Source organism: Haliotis cracherodii, unplaced genomic scaffold, assembly GCF_022045235.1.
Source record: "Haliotis cracherodii isolate W230 unplaced genomic scaffold, xgHalCrac1.p SCAF_9, whole genome shotgun sequence".
NCBI lineage: Eukaryota > Metazoa > Mollusca > Gastropoda > Lepetellida > Haliotidae > Haliotis > Haliotis cracherodii.
Window position 1 is genome coordinate 11,008,950 of NW_027266343.1, and position 19,541 is coordinate 11,028,490.

The 19,541-nt window shown below is 44.1% G+C and overlaps 2 protein-coding genes across 2 annotated transcripts; one reads left to right on the plus strand and one right to left on the minus strand.

The window, feature by feature from the left end:
• Positions 1–1,456: 1,456 nt before the first annotated feature.
• On the minus strand, positions 1,457–14,230 carry LOC139452641 (ataxin-10-like). Its single transcript, XM_071234179.1, has 9 exons — positions 14,087–14,230; positions 11,877–12,587; positions 10,953–11,144; positions 8,480–8,557; positions 6,290–6,461; positions 5,270–5,378; positions 4,007–4,182; positions 2,793–2,856; positions 1,457–1,774 (listed from the first exon to the last, which is right to left on the minus strand). Exons 1-9 carry the CDS (start codon positions 14,218–14,220, stop codon positions 1,530–1,532), a joined length of 1,881 nt encoding a protein of 626 aa, XP_071090280.1. The 5' UTR covers positions 14,221–14,230; the 3' UTR covers positions 1,457–1,529.
• Positions 14,231–18,337: 4,107 nt separating this feature from the next.
• On the plus strand, positions 18,338–19,498 carry LOC139453310 (uncharacterized). Its single transcript, XM_071234966.1, has one exon. It carries the CDS (start codon positions 18,338–18,340, stop codon positions 19,496–19,498), a length of 1,161 nt encoding a protein of 386 aa, XP_071091067.1.
• Positions 19,499–19,541: the final 43 nt, after the last annotated feature.

Genomic DNA, 19,541 nt, shown 5'->3' on the forward strand with positions numbered 1-19,541 from the left:
TGACATCTCAGATTTTTACATCAACTATCGTCCTCCAAAGGCTCCTACCAGCAAGAATGGCTTCTTCAGCACATGATGACAATACAATAGCCAAAGTCTTCTCTCAAGTTAGGAATAAGTATTGTTCAATGTGTGTAACAACCCATAGAGGTATGCATTCAGTCTCTGCTGACGGGCATCGGTTGTGCAGAATTCCTCTAAAACAACCATCGTGGTGAGCACCTAACCAAATCGCATTCAATGCCAAGCATTGGGTTACAGTCCTGTTTACATCACCTTATCATCAATGTAACAAGCAGGTTTCACATTCTGTAGAACCAATACTGTCTTATCTGCCAGTCCCGATTTTCAGCAACTCATGCAACTAACAGCATTGGGTGGTCAGGCTTGCTGACTTGGTTAATGCTTGTCATTGTATCTCAATTGCATGGATCGATGTTCATGAGGTCAATCAGTGGATTGTCTGGGCCAATTTCCATTATTTACAGACCACTGGGCCAATCACCATTATTTACAGACCACTGTTAGGAGCATAAAGCTGGAATGTTGCTGAGTGCGGCATAAACAAACAATACAAGCTATCTGTATCTATATCAGGAGGCCTGACCACGATCTTGTCCGCGGTAGCTCCGACTTCACCTCGATCTTGACCCCCTGTAGCTCTGCCTCCACCCTGATCTCCTGGAGCATGCTCATCAGGAGGACTGAGCACGATCTTGTCCCCCTGAAGCTCTGCCTTCACCCTGATCTTGTCTCCCTTGTAGCTCTGCCTCCACCCCGATCTCCTGGAGCATGCTCATCAGGAGGACTGAGCACAATCTTGTCCCCCTGTAGCTCTGCCTTCACCTCAATCTTGTCCCCCTGTAGCTCTGCCTTCACCCTGATCTTGTCCCCCTGTAGCTCTGCCTTCACCCTGATCTTGTCTCCATGTAGCTCTGCCTTCACCCCGATCTTGTCCCCCTGTAGCTCTGCCTTCACCCCGATGTTGTCCCCCTGTAGCTCTGCCTTCACCCTGATCTTGTCTCCCTGTAGCTCTGCCTTCACCCCGATCTTGTCTCCCTGTAGCTCTGCCTTCACCCCGATCTTGTCTCCCTGTAGCTCTGCCTTCACCCCGATCTTGTCCCCCTGTAGCTCTGCCTTCACCCCGATGTTGTCCCCCTGTAGCTCTGCCTTCACCCTGATCTTGTCTCCCTGTAGCTCTGCCTTCACCCCGATCTTGTCTCCCTGTAGCTCTGCCTTCACCCCGATCTTGTCTCCCTGTAGCTCTGCCTTCACCCTGATCTTGTCTCCCTGTAGCTACACCTTCCCCCCGATCTTGTCCCCCTGTAGCTCCAACTTCCCCCGATCTTGTCCCCCTGAAGCTCTGCCTTCACCCTGATTTTGTCCCCCTGTAGCTCTGCCTTCACCCCGATCTTGTCTCCCTGTAGCTCTGCCTTCACTCTGATTTTGTCTCCCTGTAGCTCTGCCTTCACGCCGATCTTGTCCCCCCTGAAGCTCCGCCTTCACACTGATCTCCTAGAGCATCCTCATCAGGACGTCTGACCACGATCATGTCCCCCTGAAGCTCCGCCTTCACCCCTATCTCCTGGAGCATGCTCATCAGGACGTCTGACCACGATCTTGTCCCCCTGTAGCTCTGCCTTCACCCCGAACTCCTGGAGCATCGTGACGTTGTTGGCGAGTCCCTCCAGTCTCAGCCCAGCCAGGTACTGCTTGTTGTCTGGGTTGTCCTCACACAGGTTCCGAATCGCCAGCACAATCCACTGCGTGATGACTTGCCATGCTCAGGAACATAACTTTCAGGCAATGATTGGCAAGAGAAAGTAATTGAGGCATAGAGTATGAGTGAATTCAAGCTGCTACCTAGGTGCACTGATGACACCTAGATGGACTGATGACCCCTAGATGAACTGATGACACCTAGATTGACTGATGACCCCTAGATGGACTGATGACACCTAGGTGGACTGAAGCTACATAGGTGTACTAAGTGAGTGAGTGAGTTGGGTTTAACACAGCTTTGAACAGTTATATCTAGACATGTCAGCTTAATGTTGGAGGAAAGCCCAAAGTGATGCAGATGTTCAGACATTTACCACTTTGGTGAAACAAACGAGCATGGGTATGGCCTAGATGTACTGATGCTACCTTGACCTGCATTAGAAGCTACCATCCACCCCACCCTCATTTGTATAGAGTCTTGTCAAATTCCAGTTACAAAAGCTCAAGATGTAGTGTGAGACATCTACAGCACAATTGGAGACTTACTGACGGTGACCTTCAATGTCATCCATAGACGAGTGGAAAATGCATTTCATGAATTAATCAGACATTTTAGGAAATTTCAGCCATGTTTCATCAGTAACTTTTGACATACATAATCATGTTATCCTGTACACTATCGTTTTTATGTCTTTGTCATAATTTGTAACCTTGACCTTCAATATCATCCAGCCATATGAGTAGGCTTATCCAAAAGTAATCTCTAATATATGATATAAGTTGGTGGTTGATCAGTTGCACAGTTCATATATGGGCATACACATACTATAAACACCCACACACACCCACACACATACATTAAGAACCCTTTACCTCCTTCCCTGACCCCAAATCCCCTCCCCTACACACAGAGGCACACGCGCACGAACACATGCACACACACATCCCCCCCACACCCCCACACCCTGCCCCCCCACCCCCCACCACACAGAGGCACACGTGCACAAACACACACACACACACACCCAACACACAGAGGCACACACATGACTGACATCTGTGGAGGATACAAGGATTTTTTCCATCCATGTTTGACTGGTCAAGGATTAAAGCAATACCATCCAGTTCCCGAACCTGCAACAAAAGAATACTATTGTAAGTTAATTGTCAGTTAATTTTTCCTTGCAGTCTTTCACTTCAGGTCTTTCATTTCCTGTATGCCGTGGAGCAAGTCTACAAGGAGGAAACATCTGTCATGGATGGGCATATCCTCCAATCCTACATCTCCCACACTCTGTAAGCATCATCTACTACCAGTGGTTGGTCTGAGTTCAACTAGGTTACATACAGCATAGCTAAGAAAGCTAAATATTCATTCATTCTCTTCTTGATAAGTCTACCTTACTCCAATTGACCAGAGGTCTTTCTTCTTGATAACCCTACCTTACTCCAATTGACCAGAGAGGTCTCTCTTCTTGAGAACCCTACCTTACTCCAATTGACCAGAGAGGTCTGTCTTCTTGATAACTCTACCTTACTCCAATTGAACAGAGGTCTCTCTTCTTGATAACCCTACCTTACTCCAATTGACCAGAGAGGTCTCTCTTCTTGATAACCCAACCTTACTCCAATTGACCAGAGGTCTCTCTTCTTGATAACCCTACCTTACTCCAATTGACCAGAGAGGTCTCTCTTCTTGATAACTCTACCTTACTCCAATTGAACAGAGGTCTCTCTTCTTGATAACCCTACCTTACTCCAATTGACCAGAGAGGTCTCTCTTCTTGATAACCCAACCTTACTCCAATTGACCAGAGGTCTCTCTTCTTGATAACCCTACCTTACTCCAATTGACCAGAGAGGTCTCTCTTCTTGATAACCCTACATTACTCCAATTGACCAGAGAGGTCTCTCTTCTTGATAACCCTACCTTACTCCAATTGGCCAGAGAGGTCTGTCTTCTTGATAACCCTACCTTACTCCAATTGACCAGAGAGGTCTGTCTTCTTGATAACCCTACCTTACTCCAATTGACCAGAGAGGTCTCTCTTCTTGAGAACCCTACCTTACTCCAATTGACCAGAGAGGTCTGTCTTCTTGATAACCCAACCATACTCCAATTGACCAGAGAGGTCTCTCTTCTGGATAACCCGACCTTACTCCAATTGACCAGAGAGGTCTCTCTTCTTGATACCCTACATTACTCCCAATAACCAACAAGGTATCTCCTTCATAACACCACTGACTCATGTAGACCAGAGGTCTCTCTTCTTGATAACCCTACCTTGTCCTGGTTGACTTTGTGATGGAACACCATGTTTGCGAGGAGACGTATGAGATCTCTCTTCAGCCCAAAGGCTGGGTGATGTGGATCTATCTGGTCTGACTCAGTCATCTTCTCTACAGCTGTGAAATGGTTGCCACCTTGTCGGCCGATTTCATGTATGCCGTGGAGCAGGTCTACAAGGAGGAAACATCTGTCATGGATGGGCATATCCTCCAATCCTACATCACCCACACTCTGTAAGCATCATCTACTATCAGTGGTTGGTCTGAGTTCAACTAGGTTACATACAGCATAGCTAAGAAAGCTAAATATTCATTCATAATTTCATGCGAGTGCCAACCCTCTCCTCCCCTGAATCTCAAGTACCATCTAAGTGTTCACTCCGAGTATCATTGCTCATCCCTGAATACTGAATGTGTCTTAACATAGATCTCACAACTGTTGTAAAAAGGGTGCAATTTGAAGTTAATTAATGAAACTAGTTTAAAAAGCTACAAAACGTGGATGGCAGCCTCATTTCTTCAATCACTCATTTGGCCAGCTTACTAAAATCGAATTTGTACAGTCACACTTTTTATTAAGTGTAGCTTCAAAATATGTTCCAGACCCCTATGGTTTTATGTTTGTTTGTTGTTTAACACTGCAATATTCCAGCTATATGACAGAGATTTGTAAATTATCAAGTCTCGACCAGACAATCCAGTGTTTGACATCATACGCAAGTGGGATACCGCATCAACCAAGTCAGCGACTCTGGCCACCCGATACCATTAGTTGCCTCTTACGACAAGCGTAGTTGCCTCTTACGACAAGCATGGGTTGATGAAGACCTATTCTACCCGAATGTTCATGGGTCCACAAAGCGATGTTAGTGAGGAGATGATCGTAACTCCCATACTTTTACATAGACTTACGGTAGTCGTGGTGCTAAGATCACTTTGTGGAACGGGTCCCAGACCCCAAATGTCACTGGGAATGATGGTAACAATTTTTCAAAAGTATTTCTGGATGGTTGCAACACACCCAGTGCAGTGCCAAGGAAGAAGCGAAGTTGAGTTCCTTCAATTCAATTAGTGAGGAGACATGCAACACCTCACTCGAGTGTCTTTGAATATCAATGTATCTACATGAGTTGATAGACTTTCAAAACTTGGGAGACTTGCCAAGGATATTTATACATTTATTGACGAGCATAAGCCTATGGAAGCCAGTTTGGGATATTTATAAATCTGTTGCAGTTGAGATGGTTCCTGCACTTACTGATACAGCACACGAGGAGGTCGGAGTCATTCTGCAGACTTCCATACAGGGAGTGCAAGGACGTGGCAGCTCCAAGAGCTTCAAGGATCTTCACCAGCAGCAGGGAAGTCTGAAGGGGACATCATGTGTCAGAGGATATTTCCACACATCAGCTCACAGCCGAGGAGACAAAGACTACTTCACACACCCATTCACAAGTTAACACGTCCCTTGGGCACGCCAGAAACCTATGATTGTCATCTTCCCGAGGCAAGAGACTTTAAAAGTCCACTTTCCACCCCTGCCGAACTAGGCTGGAATTCCTGCATGGGCTCGATTGTAGCGCCACCAGTGGCTATTACCAGTTATGTCCCTTCTAAGCCTCTCCTATGGACCAATTCCAGATTCTCGTATCACTTGCATTTGCTTCAAACAAAATGGCGGCACTAAGCCAGGACAATCTGATCGATAATCAAGCTCTATATTGTGACAAAACGGGTCTTACATCGTGAAATGCATCAAATCATGTGAGCACCTTGATTAAAAACATAAAAAGTGTTTGAAAATATCTGTTGACAACGAGTTGGCGGTGCACATGCTTTGCAAATCCTGCAATCGACCGAAATCTGCATGACAGTTTACAAGCCGGATTTCGATTTTGTTGTGCGATTTTGATTGGACTATGCATAGACTTGTTAGTCCAACCAAACTCTAACTCCATGATACCAGCCTAGTTCGGCAAGGGTGGAAACTGGACTTTTATAGTCAGTGAACTAAATTGCCTAGGGAAGATGATGATTGTGGGTTCGAATCCCGGTTTGCCCCAATTATGTTTCCAGGTTTGTCAGCACCATATACCCTTGTTCGTGGATTTCACCTAAGTGGTAAACGTCAGGCTTTCCTCCCACATTAAGCTGACATGCCACGATATAACTAGAATACTGTTAAAAGCGGCGTTAAACCAAACTTATTCACTCACTCACAAGTTAACACCACTAGAAATGGCCCTCTACTGGCAACACCAGACGAGCGACACCTCACCTGAGAGTCGTCAGAGTCCTGGAGTCCTGCCTGTAGGATCTGATGGCTGCAAGCCTTCACCTCTCTCCCCAGGTACAGCAGGTTCTCCATCGCTACAACATGCAGCTTCTCCGTTGACGTATCACACTCCACCCTCTTCAACATTCCGATCACAACCTCCACGACAAACAACCTACAGCAACAGATATAAGGTGATACACCACTAACTGGTGCTCCTGTATGACAAACAGCAGATATAAGGTGATACACCACTAACTGGTGCTGCTGTATGACATACAGTAGATATAAGCTGATACACCACTAACTGGTGCTCCTGTATGACATACAGCAGATATAAGGTGAGACACCACTAACTGGTGCTCCTGTATGACATACAGCAGATATAAGGTGAGACACCACTAACTGGTGCTCCTGTATGACATACAGCAGATATGAGGTGAAATACCACTAACTGGTGCTGCTGTATGACATACAGCAGATATAAGGTGAGACACCACTACCTGGTGCTCCTGTATGACATACAGCAGATATGAGGTGATACACCACTAACTGGTGCTGCTGTATGACATACAGCAGATATAAGGTGATACACCACTAACTGGTGCTCCTGTATGACAAACCGCAGATATAAGGTTATACACCACTAACTGGTGCTCCTGTATGACATACAGTAGATATAAGGTGATACACCACTAACTGGTACTCCTGTATGATGTACAGCAGATATAATAAGGTGATACACCACTAACTGGTGCTCCTGTATGATGTACAGCAGATATAATAAGGTGATACACCACTAACTGGTGCTCCTGTATGACATACAGCAGATATAAGGTGATACACCACTAACTGGGGCTCCTGTATGATGTACAGCAGATATAAGGTGGCACACCACTAACTGGTGCTCCTGTATGACAAACAGCAGATATAAGGTGGCACACCACTAACTGGTGCTCCTGTATGACATACAGAAGATATAAGGTGATACACCACTAACTGGTGCTCTTGTATGACATACAGCAGATATAAGGTGATACACCACTAACTGGTGCTCCTGTATGACGCACAGCAGATATAAGGTGAGACACCACTAACTGGTGCTCCTGTATGACATACAGCAGATATAAGGTGATACACCACTAACTGGTGCTCCTGTATGACGTACAGCAGATATAAGGTGATACACCACTAACTGGTACTCCTGTATGACATACAGCAGATATAAGGCGATACACCACTAACTGGTGCTCCTGTATGACGTACAGCAGATATAAAGTGATACACCACTAACTGGTGCTCCTGTATGACGTACAGCAGATATAAGGTGATACACTACTAACTGGTGCTCCTGTATGACGTACAGCAGACATATAAGGTCATATATCCCATGAGTGTGGAGGTAGCTTAAGCAAATTAATGGAAAAAAACCAAAAGTGAATTCTCTACAACTCAACAGCCGTCTCCACAGGGTGGCGATGAGAAAGAGAGTGAGGTGGCAAGGATAGTCAGGTGATGAGGTCACAACACACAGGATTACTGTGCAGGACCCATTTGTTAGGGTGGTTACCATGGTGATGCTGGGATGCCTGTGAGTGTAGATCTACTCATGATGGTTGATCTACCTGTGAGCGTAGACCTACCTGTGAGTGACAACCTACTCAAGTTTCGACCTACCTGTGAGTGTCAACCTACTCTTGAGTGTCGACCTACCTGTGAGTGTCGACCTACCTGTGAGTGTCGACCTACCTGTGAGTGTCAAACTACTCTTGAGTGCCGACCTACCTGTGAGTGTCAACCTATTGTGAGTGTCAACTTACCTGTGAGTGTTGACCTACCTGTGAGTGCCGACCTAATGTGAGTGTCTACCTACATGTGAGTTTCAACCTATCAGTGAGTGTCAACCTACTCTTGAGCGTTGGCCTACGTGTGAGTGTCGACCTATTGTTAGTGTCTACCTACCTGTGAGTGTCTACCTACCTGTGAATGTCGACCTATTGTTAGTGTCTACCTACCTGTGAGTGTCTACCTACCTGTGAGTGTCGACCTATTGTTAGTGTCTACCTACCTGTGAGTGTCGGTCTACGTGTGAGTGTCGACCTATCTGTGAGTGTCCACCTACCTGTGAGTGTCCACCTACCTGTGAATGTCGACCTACTCGTGAGTTTTGACCTATTGTGAGTGTCGACCTACCTGTGAGTGGGAGACAGTCTTGTGTAGAAGGTTTCACAGAGGGCTGCCACCTGCAGGAGATCTTCCACCACATACAGCCTGTAGATTGTGATTGAGACATCATACAGGTTATCACCTAATATCATCCTCGGACAATATGATGATATGATCAGTCAGACAGTGATCTGAGTTATGTTATCTAAGCCCACATGTTAGTAATCAAATAGCGACCTCTGTATAATCGAATCTAGACCTTTAAATAATCAAGTAGCGAACTATATATAAGCAAGTCTAGACCTCTCAATAATCATGTAGCGACCTCTATATAACCAAGTCTAGACCTCTCAATAATCATGTAACGACCTCTATATAACTAAGTCTAGACCTCTCAATAATCATGTAGCGACCTCTATATAACCAAGTCTAGACCTCTCAATAATCAAGTAGCGACCTCTATATAACCAAGTCTAGAGCTGTAAGTAATCAAGTGACCCGTGAAGATTTGATGTAGAATGGATCTTCAGCAACCCATGCTTGCCATAAAAGGCGACTATGCTTGTCGTAAGAGGCTACTAATGGGATCGGGTGGTCAGGTTCGCTGACTTGGTTGATGCATCTCATCGATCCCAATTGCGAGGATCGATGCTCATGATGTCAATCACTGGATTGTCTGGTCCAGACTCAATTATTTACAGACCCCTGTCATATAGCTGGAATATTGCTGAGTGCGGCGTTAAACAACAAACCAACCAAACCAAGTAATCATGTAGCAACCTCTATATAACATAGTCTAGACCTCTCAATAATCATGTAGCAACCTCTACATAACCAAGTCTAGACCTGTAAATAATCAAGTAGCGACCTCTATATAACTAAGTCTAGACCTGTAAATAATCAAGTAGGGATTTCTATATATAACTAAGTCTAGACCTGTAAATAATCAAGTAGCGACCTCTATATAACCAAGTCTAGACCTGTATAGCATCAACATGTCCACATCAAGCAGCTGCTACGATGGACCAGTTCTACCCTACAAGTGGTGCTGTTGAAGAAGGTTGTACTCATGCATTTATTTATTCTGGTTCCTTGAGCTGTTATTCATTTTTAATTTGAAAAAAGAGCCTACACCAAAGACAGAAGTCTGTGGCAAGAAGCAGACCTGTCCAACAAATAGCGTTGTTGTTCTGAGCACATGTTTCCTCACAGAATGTTGGTACTCACGATGTCAGACATTCAATAATTTTCAGTACAAACTTCACAACAATTTTCAAAATAAAACAAAAGAGGGTAAATTTCAACACCTTTGCGTCAAATTAATCCCCTGTATGATTGACTGCATTGTATAATCTTAAAATGAGAATAGGCTCTCTCACCAGTTAAGTAGGTTCAGCAGAGAAATAGTGAGTGAGTGAGTATGGTTTTACGCTGCTTTTAGCAATATTCCAGCAATATCACGGCGGGGGACACTAGAAATGGGCTTCACACATTGTACCCATGTCGGGAATCGAACCTGGGTCTTCGGCGTGAAGAGCGAACACTTTATCCACTAGGCTATCCGACCGCCCCAGCACAGAAAAAATGTAATTATAAAAAAAATTCATCATACTGTTGTCTTTTATACTCCTTCATGCTTCCAAAAGTACAAATTTAGGCTCATGTTGTCATGATTGACAGCAAACAAAGGGAGATAATCAAAGCCTTAATGCTAACAGGTATGTTGTCGCATACAAAAGGGATTTGAAAATGGAAATTGAAAACTCACTCCTCAGAAAGAAAACAAAACTGTTTTGCAGGATGCATCAGTTGATGCATCTTCCCGAAGCAAGTGAGCTAACTGACTTTATATGTCCTTGCCAAACGAGGCTGGAATTTCTGGGCTTGAATGCTGCGCCACCAGTGGCTATTACGAGTTATGTCCCTTCTATGCCCTCTCTTCTATGCCCTTCATGTTGACCAATCACATTCCAGAACCTCTCATATCATTTGCTTCAAACAAAATGATGCAGCCCAGCCAAGACGATCTGATCGATGATCAAGATCTATACCGTCATATAATAGGTCTAACCTCGCTAAGTACATCAAATCTAGCAAGCACCTTGATGAAAAACATAAAATGATTTGTAAAAATATCTGTCGACTCCCAGTTCCCGATACACATGCTTTGCAAATCCTGCAGTCGACCGAAATCTGCACGTTGGAACCCACGGTGTTTACACCCTGATGTTGATTTCATAACATGATTTTGATTGGACTATGCATAGACTCGTTAGTCAAGCCAAAAAATAACTCCATAACTCCAGGCTAGTTGGGCAAGGGTGGAAACCGGACTTAGTCAGTTAACTCCTTTGCCTCGGGAAGATGCCGTTCATGTATTTTGTCCTATGAACCAAACCAATTAAATATATTCTTTGTTTTCCAAAACATGTCCTGATACACATAACCATTAGTATAGCTTGGACTTGGACTTGAGACAAACAAGGGCATGTCCACCTACCCCCACTCCACGTCATCTTGGACAGTCACCTCTATCACAGACAGTACAACACCGTCCACATTGTCGTCATCCAAACGGAAGTAGTCGGGGAGGACTCTGTCGGTCGTTGCTGCTGTCCGCGGCAGGAGACAGTTGTGCAGCACCATGCACGTGTAGTTCACTATGCCGCTGTCTGACGACTGTAACATCCTTCTGTAACCATGGAAACACTGGTCATCACACACATCTCCAACGTAGGAAGGAGAATAAACGAGATGGCCTGAGGATCAACTAGGTCATATGACAATTGAAAAACAGTTAAATCAGTAGGAGTTATGTGACACAAATCAGCGATTTTTTTGTGCAATATGTATTATATTCCGTTCCAAATCCTGTTGGTTGGTTGGAAAACCCTTGATATTTGTGTTCATAGTGCATGATGTTTGATACTTGTGGGCAGGGTTTCACACGATGCAGAATATAACAATCATCTCACCTGAAGGTCAGACATTATATAACAATCATATCCCCTGAAGTCAGACAATATAACAAACATCTCACCTGATGTCAGCAATATAACAGTCATCTCACCTGAAGGTCAGACATTATATAAAAATCATTTCACATAGAGGTGCGAACAGATTGTTTAACAATCATCTCACCTGCAAGTGAGACACATTATATCACAATAATCTCACCTGAAGGTGAGACACATTACATAACAATCATCTCACCTGAAGGTGCAGACACATTACATAACAATCATCTCACCTGAAGGTCAGACATCACATAACAATCATCTCACCTGAAGGTGCAGACACATTATATAACAATCATCTCACCTTAAGTCAGACATTATATCACAATAATCTCACCTGAAGGTGAGACACATTATATGACAATCATCTCACCTGAAGGTCAGACATCACATAACAATCATCTCACCTGAAGGTGCAGAGAAACAGCCTACACACATTTTCTTGGTTAAGATAATGCCCCACGCAGAGATTGCCGATGAACTGCAAAGCACATCTCTGCAGTGTGGTCAAGTCTGCTGTAGAGGGACGACCACTGACCACCTCCAGCACTGCGTGAGTGTCTGACAACACAGTGGGAGATCCACCGATTGTTGTCTGGTTCCCATGGCAACCTGCACATGCATTGCGCAAACACCGGAATGTCTCCGTGGCACATTTCACCAGGTAATCATCCAGAGGATGCTCTGCATCGGCGTCTGTTGCTGCTGCTGATCTTGTGACAGCACCTGTTGTTGTTGCTGCCGTTGTTTCGGCACTTATTGTTGTTGTTGCTGTACATGTGTCGCCACCTGTTGTTGCTGCTGTTGTGTCGGCACGTGTTGTTGTTGCTGTAGATGTGTCGCCACGTGTTGTTGTTGCTGCCGTTGTGGCGGCACGTGTTGTTGTTGCTGCCGTTGTGGCGGCACGTGTTGTTGTTGCTGCCGTTGTGGCGGCACGTGTTGTTGCTGTAGATGTGTTGCCACCTGTTGTTGCTGCTGTTGTGTCGCCACTTGTTGTTGCTGTAGATGTGTCGCCACTTGTTGTTGCTGCCCTTGTGTTGGTGCTGGCACACGTTGCTGCTCTTATTGATGACAGAGCAGCAAAGATGTCATTGAAAACTGAGATGGGCGCATTGTTCCTGGGATAAATGGAAATAATTAGACAGCAGCTTACTCCTCTAATTTCTTCCAAAATCATACATAAGTAACATTTGGAGTAGTTTTCAAAGGCTCATGAAAAATACCACTTCATCATGATTAAAATTGTCTAAAACTGTGTTCTCATATATCATGGTGAACATGGCATACACTGATCACTGCCCAGCTGTTGGTTAACTGACCAGTCATGGACAATAGAACGACACTAATCAAACTAAGTGCTTGTAAAATAAATCTCACCATGTGCTTGCTACAGCGTATCAAACTAAGTGCTTGGTACAATGCATCTCACCATGTACTTGCTACAGTGTAACAAACTAAGTGCTTGCTACAATGCATCTCACCATGTGCTTGCTACAGCGTATCAAACTAAGTGCTTGGTACAATGCATCTCACCATGTGCTTGCTACAGTTTATCAAACTAAGTACTTGGTACAATGCATTTCACCAGGTGCTTGGTACAGTGTATCAAACTAAGTGCTTGGTACAACGCATCTCGCCATGTGCTTGCTACAGCATATCAAACAATAATTGCTTGTTACAATGCATCTCGCCATGTGCTTGCTACAGCGTATCAAATTAAGTGCTTGGCACAATGCATCTCACCATGTGCTTGATACAATGTATCTAATCAGAAGCTTCTTACATATCTAATCATGTGCTTGTTACAATGTATCCAATCAGAAGCTTCTAATATATCTTATCATGTGCTTGTTACAATCTATCTAATCAGAAGATTCTTACATATCTAATCATGTGCATGTTACAATTATGTATCTAGCCAGAAGACTGTTTGTGTTCCAAAGAAAATGTATCACCATCTCATTCTTATTAACATGGGGGCACCCGTTGCCCACTTGTCAAAGGCACAGCAATGTGCAGAGTTGCGTCCCTTGGATACACCAGAAACTTATGATTTTTGGGTTTGAATCCTTATGTTTCCAGGTTTGTCAGCACCATACCTGCTCGTGCGTTTTACCAAAGTGGTAAATGTCTGTGCAATGCATCACTTCAGGCTTTCCTCCCTTATCATCCCCTGATATAACTTTATTTAATACTGTTCACAGCGGTTTTAAACCTGACTCACTCACTCACTCACTGACACTCTGATAAACAGGGCGGTCAGGTAGTCTAGTGGTTAAAGCGTTCGCTCGTCACGCCGGGGTTCAATTCTTGACATGGGTACAATGTGTGAAGCCCATTTCTGGTGTCCCCAGCCGTGATATTGATGGAATATTGCTAAAATCAGCGTAATCCACTCACTCTTAGGAACATTTTCGACAAGAAAATATCTGTTCAAAATGTCTTTCTTGGTAGATCCAAATTAGCGATAAGCGTTGTTGTAACCATGGCGACTATCACCAGCTGATCGCCTCTTCTTCAAGAAGCGTCTGCATACAGATCAACGTCGAGAAATTCTCTGGCTGATCCGTCAGGACACACACAGATAAACGGAATGCCTGATATATTCATTAAATACCTGTACTCATCTGACTTGAACAACTGTGTAAAATCCGCCAATGTAGATATGCATTGAGACCAATGACCGTTGACAGCAAGAGGACCCAGATCGCCATGTGCCATATTGTTTACGGAGGATGTCGCGACGAACATGCAACGTCCGGTTAATCTAAACTGGGTACTGCTGTACGTTGCGAACAGACCATCACCCAGTCTTCTTCATTATCCACGTTCTGTTGTATTCGTTGTATCTAGGGATGTTGGATTTGACATACTGTCTTTTAATTAAAGATTTCTATAGATAGTCAGGGAGTAGGTATAAGGATAATATAGACCCCCTGGTATAGTTGATTAGCTTTAGCTTACTTACTTACTTACTTACTTACACTTGGAGATTTTACGTGCGCTTTCCGACTGAAGCGTATTTCGCACACGAAATATAGATCTACCGGGTTACCTAAAAGTCGGGCCGAACCGAACCAAGATATGCCAACGTGATTATTCGCTAATCACTTCATTATCGATGATCTTACGTACATGTTTAATGCACCACAAACACATGACATTAATGAACAGTCACCAACCACAATAACTACGTTATTGCGAGTAAATCTCTTGAAAATCAGAGTGGTCTATGAACGAAGCTCCGATAGGTTACATGTAAAAGAGGAATAATTAACCGAAATAAGATTTGAAAAGTATCAAACGACTTCCAACAATCGTGATACAAATTGCCATGTATAAGACATATCTGTATACTGTATCCGAAGATAAAATGACATTATCTACGGCAATAAGCCCATTAAGAATTAAGGGGATTTCAAATATTTGTACAAGTATCACTTGTATTTTCATGATTCAGGGAGGCAACACACACACCCCACCTCCACATGCAGGATCCTGAGACATGTTTTTTTGGCTGTCTTGAGTCAACAGATTAATTAGTTCACAGATTAGGTGTTTTCTTTACAATCGGATACCACATACCGCGAGTGTAATCGCTCAAGAGGTTTCAACAATAGGTTCAATCTGTTTCAGACCGCCTCCGTGGTCTAGTGGTAGAGCGTCCGCCCGGAGAGCGGAAGGTCCGGGATTCGATCCAAAAGACGTTAAAATATGGTACTTGTTGTTACCCTGTCTGGCGCTCGGTATTAAGGGGTTAAAACAAGGACTGGTCGTCTCGGAGTCAGTATACTGTGTTTGAGTTGGGTGTTCATGTTAAACTGCGGCATGGTATCTCAGTGAGCTAGCATTATAAATTTGCATCAGTCCGGATAAGTACAAGCAGCCACACACACACACACACGTGCATGCACGTCGCTATATAAGTGCAATAATCTTTGACGCGGCGTTAAACCCCATTTCAGCTCACCTCACCTCAATCTGGTTACAATATCATTATTTGTAATCTTAAATCACGGGAAAAGGTTTTAAAATCGACAAACAAATCATACAGATTTGTGGTTTGGGTAGGGATGTTTGTTTGCACATGACAACCCCTGGATTGTTTGCCACGAGGTTTCGTCTTTAATAAGTGATGTGATGTTTGTTGTTTAACGCCGCACTCACTGAAACGCCGTAATAAGGAATAAAGTATTATTATCAATCTAAAGGTTTCATGGTTTTTTTTGTGTTTTAAATTATGAATGTGACATTTTGTCTACAAACTCTGCATTTAACAGATTCTATTTAAGGAAATTACATGCCACAACTGCTCTACTGACACACGACTGATTAGAGATATGACTTTGGTTTTATTCCAGGCCCCGCTACTTGCTTTGCAGACAGACAGTTATGTTTCAGTATGAAGGCTACCGGCCCATAAAATAAATGACAGTAACAAAAAAGATTCAAGCGCACATACAATATTTACCATTCACAATACAAACGTTTTTCAGCTTATTTACATATTTGAGAAAATAGCGTATTATTTTGGACTTTTTCGTTTTTGTTACAAATGATATATAAAATTGTGTTTGTTTTCTAAATTATGTACTTAAAGAGTAGGATTTCTTTCATCATTATATAATTTACAAACAAACAGAACATGTATTTTATCTTCAATAAATAAAAACTCCATTTGGTTGCATAACTTACCCATCCCTACCCATTACAAAGGACACTCCTACCCATTACAAGGACACTCCTACCCATTACAAGGACACCCCTACCCATTACAAGGGACACTCCTACCCATTACAAGGACACTACTACCCATTACAAGGACACTACTACCCATTACAAGGACGGTCCTACCCATTACAAGGACGCTCCTACCCATTACAAGGGACACTCCTACCCATTACAAGGGACACTCCTACCCATTACAAGGACACTCCTATCCATTACAAGGGACACTTCTACCGATTACAAGGGACACTTCTACCCATTACAACGACACCCCTACCCATTACAAGGACACTACTACCCATTACAAGGACACTACTACCCATTACAAGGACACTCCTACCCATTACAAGGACGCTCCTACCCATTACAAGGGACACTCCTACCCATTACAAGGGACACCCCTACCCATTACAAGGACACTCCTACCCATTACAAGGGACACTTCTACCGATTACAAGGGACACCCCTACCCATTACAAGGGACACACCTACCGATTACAAGGACACTCCTACCCATTACAAGGGACACTCTTACCGATTACAAGGGACACTCCTACCGATTACAAGGACACTCCTACCCATTTCAAGGACACTCCTACCGATTACAAGGACGCTCCTACCGATTACAAGTGACACCCCTACCCATAACATCCAAGTTCATTACAAGGACATCCCTGCCCATTACAAGGACATCCCTGCCATTACAAGGACATCCATACCATTACAAGGACATCCCTACCCATAACAAGGACACCCCAGCCCATTACAAGGACGACACTACTATTACAAGGACATTCCTACCATTACAAGGACATCCCTACCATTACAAGAACACCCATGCCCATTACAAGGACATCGCAGCCCATTACAAGGACATCGCAGCCCATTACAAGGACATCGCAGCCCATTACAAGGACATCCCAGCCCATTACAAAAGAGACCAATCCCATTAAGAGGGATGGGTAATGATCAGTGAACGTGTTAGCCAGTAACACATCAATGTGGTTAGATGACTAAAAAGCACTGAGTTCCCATAATCTTATCGTCAAATTGACCCACATCTCACTGATACACTATATAGTTGTATAAAGATTAAGGCGATAAAGAAAGGGCCACGACAAATTCACGTACACAGCAATAATAGTAATAACAGTAGTAGTGGTAGTAGTAGTCGTGATAGTAGCAGAGGCCATGGTAGTCAAGTTTTCCTGTGTGTGAGCGTGTTTAGGTTGAAGGCCATGGTAGTCAAGTTTTCCTGTGTGTGAGCGTGTTTAGGTTGATGGCCATGGTAGTCAAGTTTGCCTGGGCGTGAATGTGTTTAGATTAAAAGCCATGGTAATGAATTTTGCCTAGGTTTGAGCGTGTTTAGGGTGAAGGCCATATGAGTCAAGGTTGGCCTGGGTGTGAGCGTGTATAGTTTGATGGCCATGGTAGTCAAGTTTGCCTGGGCGTGAATGTGTTTAGATTAAAAGCCATGGTAATGAATTTTGCCTAGGTTTGAGCGTGTTTAGGTTGAAGGCCATAGGAGTCACGTTTGCCTAGGCGTGAGTGTGTTTAGGTTGAAGGCCATGGTAATGAAGTTTGCCTAGGTGTGAGCCTGTTTAGGTGGAAGGCCATGGTAGTCAGGTTTTCCTGGGTGTGGGTGTGTTTAGGTTAAAGGCCATAGCAGTCAAGTCTGCCTGGGTGTGAGTGTGTTTCGGTAAAAGGTCCTCGGGGTCAGAGTGTGAGTCTGTTTGGCTACAAGACACCAAGGGTTAAGGTTATGTGGGTGTGGGGTGGGGTGTGGGGTGTGGGGTGTGGGGTGTGGGTGTGGGGTGGAGTGTGGGTGTTTGGGTAGAAATTCCTCGGGTTAAGCCTGTTCAGGCAGACTGTTAGGTGTACGTGTAACAAAATAATGGCTATATCTAATGTTGATGTGTTTTCAGTTACATGTCAGTGCCACGTATTGGTGGAACAGACTTTGCGATCTGTGAGGATCGGGCTGACACAAGAAACAAACATCAATGACATCGCCCTAACATCCACGTCTCGAACGTGCCGTTGCGATAAAGGTCCGAGAATACGAGGTCAGTGAACAGAATGACCCACACGTACAAGGCAGCTGATAAATTGTGACTTGACTATCAACATCCACAATACAATGACGACGGACATTGTAAATCTGTGTGATAATGGCGCGCATTTGCCATTTGGAGAGACTGGTTCGGGTAATTATGGCATGAATCTCGGGTCCCTAGACGGGAAATACACAATTTTGTTACGAACGGATGAATTCCTTAAGCTGTCCAAGAGGGTTCCCTTTCCAAATAAGGCCTCCGTGTACAACATCGGCGACTACGGAACTGCTGATGGTGCAGCTTCCATGAGGCTCCTGGGGAAACTGATCGAGAGTCTGAGAGAGCACCATGGCCATGACGTACAGTTCCAGGTCATCTATGAAGACCAAGAGGTCAACGACTTTAACTCTTTGTTCAGACGGCTCTCTGGTCTAATCGCCAAGCCGCCATCCTACCTCCAGGATCTCGAGGACGTCTTTGCTTTGGCTTCAGGAACCCATTTTTATAAGCAGTGTGTCCCGGCTGACTCAATGCACATAATACTCTGCATGGCAGCTGTACATTGGCTTTCTGGAAAGCCCCCTGTTAACAAAGACTTCATCTACTGCTTCCCAGAGACTGAAGCTGATGTGAGGCAAAGTTTTGAGAAACAGGCGTCAGAAGACTGGGAGAAGTTTCTGACCATCAGGAGTCGCGAGCTGAAGAAAGGGGGCCTGCTGGTTGTATCTGCACCAAGTGATAACCCCACCTCAACAGGAGGGATGAAATTGTGCAATGAAAACTATTTACACATGTTGAATTCCACGTGGAAGGAGTTCTGTGATAATGGCAGGATTTCAAAATCTGAATTCGTGAATACGAATCTGGCATGCTTTCATAAAGGTTTAAGTTTGCTGAAGGCTCCTTTTGAGAATCCCAGTTCCAATGTATCTCGGTCAGGATTGCGTTTATTATCAGCTGATGTTGTCACCCTTCCTTGTGAAGTTTACAACGAATGGAAACAAAGGAAGGAAGACGAGGGCATCGATGATAGGGCTGGATATGCAAGAAGGTTTGTGTCAGCCCATCGGTGTTGGAGCAACAGTGCCTTCTTGGCAGGACTTTCTGGTACCAGGAGTAAGGAGGAGAAAGAAGTAATTGTCAGTGAGTTATACGGTCGTGTAGAGGGCATTGTTGGAAAGATGAATCCGGAATTACTCAAGGACGATTATACATTTTCCTTTGTGTTCATTACCAAAGAGTAGGTACGGCCGTTCCAACAACGTTTCTGTTCGGTTAGGTTATGGT